The sequence below is a fragment of the Syngnathus acus genome, chromosome 4 (assembly GCF_901709675.1).
Source record: "Syngnathus acus chromosome 4, fSynAcu1.2, whole genome shotgun sequence".
NCBI classification, from domain to species: domain Eukaryota; kingdom Metazoa; phylum Chordata; class Actinopteri; order Syngnathiformes; family Syngnathidae; genus Syngnathus; species Syngnathus acus.
The window spans coordinates 358,359-365,841 of NC_051090.1; the positions used below are offsets into that span (position 1 = coordinate 358,359).

The 7,483-nt window shown below is 45.2% G+C and overlaps 1 protein-coding gene across 1 annotated transcript in view; it reads right to left on the minus strand.

Annotated features, from left to right (window-relative positions):
• Positions 1–5,678: 5,678 nt before the first annotated feature.
• Positions 5,679–7,483, minus strand: part of LOC119122124 (leucine-rich repeat-containing protein 7-like) — a 20,847-nt gene continuing 19,042 nt past the window's right edge. Inside the window, 3 exon segments of the mRNA XM_037250330.1 lie at positions 5,679–5,874; positions 6,239–6,313; positions 7,455–7,483. The exon segment at positions 7,455–7,483 is cut by the window's right edge and continues 64 nt beyond it. Of these exon segments, the coding sequence (XP_037106225.1) occupies positions 5,761–5,874; positions 6,239–6,313; positions 7,455–7,483 (218 nt within the window). The 3' untranslated portion in view covers positions 5,679–5,760.

The window sequence follows — 7,483 nt, forward strand, 5'->3', positions numbered from 1 at the left end:
AATGCGCAAAACAAAAGTTCGCAGACGACGAATGTCAAGATAAACGCACACAAGCACCAAGAGTTGGCACTTTGGACTTTGAGCTCGTGCAGTCAGTCAGTCAGTCAGTCAGTCAGGCAGTCGTTAACCTTTTCACCTAAACGTCCGTCCGTTCCGTCCGTCCGTGCGTGCGCACCTGTTGTAAATTTTACAACTGTACTTCTCCTTTCTCCCCTCAGGTAACGCGATCACACTGTCAAACCGGTTTCAAAGTGGTGACAAGGGACACTTTTCTTTCTTTCATTTTTTTTACTCTCTCTCTCTCTCACGCACGCAAGCACGCACACCACGCACACACGGACAACGCCCCTCCCTCGGCACACGCCTTCATCATGCACTCAGCTTGAAATGCAGCTAAAGCTGGTTTGAGTGGCTGGCTGTCATTCCCTCCCTCTCATAAGCAGCTTGGCAGCATTGTTAGGTTAAAACAACATTGCAGCCGTCAACACAAGAGGATTTGGATCCACACCCATCAATCCCAATCGATTTTGCTTGACAGAGGTCTGTTGGATTGCCCATCCTTTTATTAGAGGGAAAATGTTGATGTCTTGGCTTGCACTCTCACTCACTCACTCACTCACTCACGCATCACTCACTCACTCACTCACTCACTCACTCACTCACGTCACTCACTCACTCACTCACTCACATCACTCACTCACTCACTCACGTCACATTCATTGATGATTGTTGTTCCTGATTGGACAGCTGCATGTCCCGGACTCAACCTGCAGTCCACGCATCTGGATAGAGTTGCTTGTCATGGAACGGAGGGGAGCATTGTTTTGACAGGATTAAAACGGCACTCTGGACATCTCTCTCCGTGATGTAACTCGGGTTCAGTTTCTGTGCACTTGATCTGCCTGACTCTCTCAGCAGGATTACAGCAAAACTCATGTCTGCCTGCTTTACGTGAAGAAAACTCGGAGGTGCTTGCCATTTTGAAATTGCTACCTTAGACATCCTGGCTCAACTATTGTTTGCAACCGTTTAAGAAATGCTTGGATCTCTGAAGGCCCTTCCCTCCCAAGCTGTGAACTTACGCAGCATCCTTTGCATTTTGTTCTGCCTATTTCTGATACAGTGTCTGCAAGTCATTCTGTATTTCCAGCCAACAGTTACAAAACAATTGTCTGCTTTGTAATACACGCTGAGGTTTGGTTTTCGGCAGCCCCTCCTTACTTCTTTCTTTTAGGGGGTCTCTACTTTTGCAGGTGACTTTTCAATGGTATCTCTCTTCCATGACGTTTCAAGCAGAGGAATTGTTGTTGACGACCATTGTTTTTGGGACAGACCACAAGTATTTACTGAACGTAAACTTGGCAAGAATAAAGGCAGTACTTTTGCAAAGATCCCCCCCACACACACAGACACACAGACACACACGCACGCACGCACGCACCACACCACACACACACGCACACAGACACACACACACATTCCCGCAGGGCACAAATGTTACCACTCAGGAATGACTGAACTCATGAAAGAAAAACAATCGAAAACATACTCACAAACCACATTGACTTGGGTTTAATTGTTAGACTGTCAAAAGTTTGACGGAAATCTGACTTCCCAATTGTGCTTTTCTAACCTCACTCTCCAGTCATCGTAGCAAACGGAGCTGTCATGGCATACGGTGAATGTTTATTTCTCAAGCCATTCGACCCATTGACTGGCCAGTATTACAGCCAGTGAATGCGTTACTGTAGTAGCGCAGCGGGATCTCGGCAATCTATCGGCTGGCTCTATGTCTGGTTGTGTGCTGGAGGAGTGACTGTAGGAAAGGAACACAGACAAATAGCGAAGCACCCGAGCCAGCAGCTGAATGCAGGTCATGGGCATAGGCTTTAATATTGTTATTGATCAGGTCACACTATCGTATTGAGCGACTCTGTAGGATTTGGGGGCGCACACGGACGCTCAGTGTGCACAACAAATTATGCAGAGGGTGGGTTCATCAGGGAACAAAAGTAACATTTAGTCAACAATCGCACGTGTAAAAAGGGGAACAAAGGAGGCTACTTTGTTTGTGTGTGTGTGTGTGTGTCTATTGTCGATTGTTGGACTCCACAAAGGGACATCTGAAAAATACCAGAGAATTTAGCAGGCAGATCTAGAGTTTAGGAAATAATACATTCACAGATTTTGCTTTCTATTGTATGTTTGTAACTGGAGATTTGTATTCTAAGTTGTCCCACGCAACGGCACAAGCAGGCACGCAGGCAGGCAAGGCAGGCCAAGGCAGGCAAGGGCAGGCAGGCAGCAAGGCAGGCAGGCAGGCAAGGCAGGCAAGGGCAGGCAAGGCAGGAGCAGGCAGGCAGGCAGAGGCCAGGCAGCAGGCAGGCAGGCAGGCAGGCAGGCAGGCAGGCAGGCAGGCAGGCAGGCAGGCAGGCAGGCAGGCAGGCAGGCAGGCAGGCAGGCAGGCAGGCAGGCAGGCAGACAGGCAGGCAGGCAGGCAGGCAGTCAGGCAGACAGGACAGTCAGGCAGACAGACAGACAGACAGACAGACAGACAGACAGACAGACAGACAGACAGACAGGCAGACAGACAGGCAGGCAGGCAGCCACGCAGGCAGGCAGGCAGGCAGGCAGGCAGGCAGGCAGGCAGGCCAGCCGGGAGACAGCGTCTCTCCAGCATGTCATCCTCGGCGTTACACTAATGAAAAGCTAGACAAGGAAGCATCTGATCAGCCACTAACTTCAATCGACCGGGAAAAGTCAACATCATAATTCTTTTTTTTCTCCCAAACTCTTCATTGTCTTGAATTACTGCGCCGTCATTTATTTTGGATTTCACCATAGTAAAAATAAACACAAAAACAAATGAGCAGAGCAGGTAGAAAGAAAACATTTGACGGCAGTATAATGCAAAGACCCAGATTAGCAATCGTGACATGTTTTATTTGTACAATAGAGACTTTAGTACATTATTCAAAACAATTCTTATATATTGAAAAAAATGTATGTTCCAAAGCCCAAAATAGCTTCAGAATAGTTGCTGCACAGCAAGTTTTCAATTTTATACATACATTATTTTTTGTAAAAACCGTATCTTAAATCGTATTTACAGATAGCATCTGTAAAATGCATTCTAAACACATGATATTTTATATTATTCGGCAGTTACAATTCTCTTCATAAATATTTTCAATTAAAAGTGGAAGGATTTCAACTTGCATTTGCAAACAAACAGAAACACTAAATAAATAAATAATGAAATCAATAAACAAATCAATAAATAAAACTGTAAACTGTGAAAAACTCTCCAACTTCTGGAGCATCTTTCTCTCGTGGGAGGTCAAAGTACTTTTTGTCACACTACAGAAGCATCATCATCATCATCATCATCAGCAGCAGCAGCAGCAGCAGCAGCAGCAGCAGCATTCAAGTGGAGTAGCCTAAGTGTATACTGCAGAAAGCATGATTACATTCACAATTAGTAGGAGTCTTTAAAAATGGGATACCTTTCACAGCTATTGTATATACAGTGAAACCGTCTCAGCTCTTATGTATGCATATCACATAAAAAAGACTTTTTATAACCATATACATATATATATAATATATATTTGTATAACACAAATTACAATTATAGTAGAAATACATTTTGTACACTTTTGGATAGTTTATGTTTAAGTTTCCAAGTCACACTGTGCGTACCTTCATCTATAACATTGTCTTTAGAAAATATCACAACTTTTGAGCAATGCTAAGGTATAGCAATATATTTAGAAATGATTACCTGAAACATGTAGTAAAAATAATTTCATTATCAAACATTTGCTCTCTTTGCATCATACCGTTTGTATTTTTCGACATTTTAGAATTAGGCGGTGTTGGCAGCTCAAGCCCAAAAACTCAACTGTGCCTGTGTTTGGTGCCACAACCTAGATTGGATTCTATTGAAACAGAATGGTCACAAACTCAAAGAAATGTGATAAGGAACATGGATGACGAAAGGTGAAACCCAGCAAACATGAAAGATCAGCGTTGTTGTTGCATTTCTCCCTCTTTGTCCTCCCGTCTGTCTGTCTGTCTGTCTGTACGGGTGTGGCTTGAATTAAGAATTTTGGGAAAGAGCGGTGTGGAGCATGCCTTTCAAGCTGGCCTTTTAATACACCACTTCACTGGCCCTCAGCTATTATCACAGTGTCATGGGAGTCTTTGCCTGGGCAACGGAGCCATCCAGCCAAGTTGCAGCCAACAGATGCTTTGTTGGCAGTTGCAAACGCCTTTGGTTATGTAGTACATCTGCTTGGAGGAATTTGTGGCGGACAAGCAATATCATAAGAGGGATTTGAATAGATGACAGTGAAAGGCGTACCGCACCCTGCTCTCGTTATATGAGAAGAGGCAGAATACTCTTGTTGTTTGCATGCATGCAGACGGTTGCCCCAGCCACCCACGGAAGCCACGCTGCCTCTGGCGCTGTGGGTAGACCAGATGTGGGCCGCAAAAATGTCAATTCTGGTATTTTGGGCCTGTGTAAATATGAGTTGGGAGGACGAAAGGAGTCCGAGTGAAGCAACTGTCCAACGCGAGTCCCTGCACTGCACGACACTACAGAGCTGAGATGCCACAACGCAAATGAATCCAGTGGACAGCCATTCGAGCGCACGCCGTACCGGCTTGATCGTCTTTATCGATCCGTAACTTGGAAAAACGGATGGGATGATGGTGCAAAAACAGTAGCAATGTTCCAAATGTGACACAAACGTGACATACTATAATTTGCAGCTCTGATTGGATGATTGGAGCTTCTTGTTTTTGTTCAAGTGCATTTGAACTCCGAAATGAATGGATGCCAAATTGCATCTACTTTGTTATGCATTCTTTTCTGTGTAAACATTAGCTTGAGTTGCTCATTAGATGGCACTGCAGGACCGGTTAGATTCAAAAATAGTCATATTGCTTTAGCACTCTTCTAGCACAGCAGGCAGGCAGGCAGGCAGGCAATTGTTTGTTTGTTTGTTTGTTTGTTTTTTTAAAACAGAGAAAAAAAGTTGCGGTGCATGAGCTGGAATGGGAAAACACCAAGTCCATAAAGAAAATGATCACTGTATACTCCAAGACATCAAGTGAAATTTGTGGTTTCAAAAAGCGTCTGAACAAAATGACTTCAGGCTCAGAGGAAATGCTCCAGAAAGCTGGAGCACATTGTATGTACACAAGGCAGACCTTTGTTCGTTTGAAACATGGATACGTATTTCTGTACACTAGAGGCAGAACTCTGGAAAGAACAACAGCAGGAGAAAAAGAATGAAAAGAAAGGCGTTGAGCAGGACGTAAAAGGGCGCAAATGTTCGACATAGTTAAAACCTCAAAGTCAAGAACAAAAAAGGCTCAAATAATAGGTCGTAGATCTCGAGATAGCAACAAAACAAAGGAGAGTGACCAATTGGCTGCCAAATGAATCCACCAAAATTCCTGCGTTGACTCAAGGACTACTGTCTTCTGGGGGTCCAAGACCAGCGCACGCACCTGCATGGTCTCTGGACATATATGGATTTGTTTGCCTATAGTCCAGCAATAGGCATCAACACACACACACACGCACACGCACACACGCACCACACACGCACACACACACACGCACCACGCACACACACACACACACACACACACAAAGAAAAACAGGCTCCAATTCAGTTCCAGCAGCCTCCAGAAGAGGGCGGCTGGGGTGGTGAGCGGTGCGTTTGCTCATTTGTTTTCATATTTTTAGGGGAGGGGGTGCTGCAGTCTCTGAACCACCAAGTCCACCGTCCTTTGGAAACTCTTCAGCAGAGAGACGGCTGTCTCATGTTCCATGTGTAAAAAATTATGTCCATTAGCCTGCAAGGCAAACACGCAGCACAGTAAGCAGCATGTGTGTGCGTGCGCGCGTGCGTGCGTGCGTACGTACGTGCGCACGCATGCATGGACAGATTGGTGCATTGCACTTTTCCTTATGACTATTTATTTGTGTGTTGGTGGAAGGATGGAGGGTCACTGCCATGAGCTCAGTGAACATCACTGTTGGGGAAAAGAGAGAAAAGTGATGGATCTACACGCATGCTGTTGAAAGAGAAGGAAGGGCCCCAAGACAAAATAGGACCTTAAAGATGAATTCAGCAATTGAGAGGGGAGGGGGGCAGAATGAAAGGGAAGGTGGAGATGGTTGTTACTGCTCCATCTGTTGCTGAGTGAGAGGCCTTACCTGTAGTATCTTGTCTCCAGGCTGCAAGGAAGTTGCAGCAGGCCCATCATGCTGTACCCTAGTAACAAAGATACCCTATAAGTCAAAATGATACAACGTTAGGACAACACAGGGACACGATGGTTTAGAATCTTTGCCTTTCTTAAAGCCTTACGTCTTATTATCAAGGAAAGGACCTGTGTGCAGCTAAAATGCATTGTTTTGGTTCTGATTGGAGGGATGCATGCAAGTACATCCATTCGAAATGAATGAATCCCACTTATTTGAGTGCTTACATTTCTTACACTTAAGTGCAAAAGGACCAATGTGTTCTTCCCATTAAAGCCTTGAGGAGAAGTCAATCAATAGATGTACTACTATCAAGTCGACAGTAGAATGAGGAGAGAACAATAGGTGTGAGATGGCTACTCAATTGGGCAAAGAGTAAGGTGGTGGGAGGGCAGAGGATCAACACAGCTCCCATATTTTCTTGAAACAACCCAAGGCAGAGATTATAAAAAACACCAACATCTTTTCACAACTCGGTGAAAGATGTTTTTCAACACAAGTGGCGGCGGGCGGGCGGGCGGGCGCTATCAGCTCAATGTCTTGCAACCGGTTGTGCACCTGTTGAGCATGCCACTGAGAGATGGGCCACGCCACGCCACGCCACGCCACGTAGAAGGGGAGGGAGCAGAGGGGAGCGGTGGGGAGGGGAGGGGCATGCCAGATGGATAAGAACTATACTCCCTACTAAGCACCAACAATCACAGTCAACACGCACAGGTACAATGCACAAAAGTGCACCTTTTGGAAGTATTAGTTCACTTATATCACTGGCATTTCAACAGTGAGCCTCATAACATTTGTTTTCATACATTGCCCCAATTGGATGCCATCAATTTGTACTTTGAGTTCAAAGAGAGGACTTTTCTGCGGGGTGTCATATGGAGCTCACTGTACATTCATCATTTACAAATGCGCTCGTCAAGCTGGACAGGTCAAGCTGGACAGGTCAAGCTGTCAAGCGTGAGTCACACAAAGAAGGCACGTCAAAGCGTATTGAGCGGGCAGAAGATTAACAACGCTTTGAAAACACAGAACAAGATCGAGGTTCATCTGGAAAAGGAGGGATATACAAGTAGTAGACATCTTGAATTGGAGTTGATCGACAGTGTCTCAATCTGAAAGCGCTCAGGGAACATAAACATGGCTGTAAAAATGACTCGGCTCATACCATGTCGGAGGGTTTGAAGGGATTCCCCT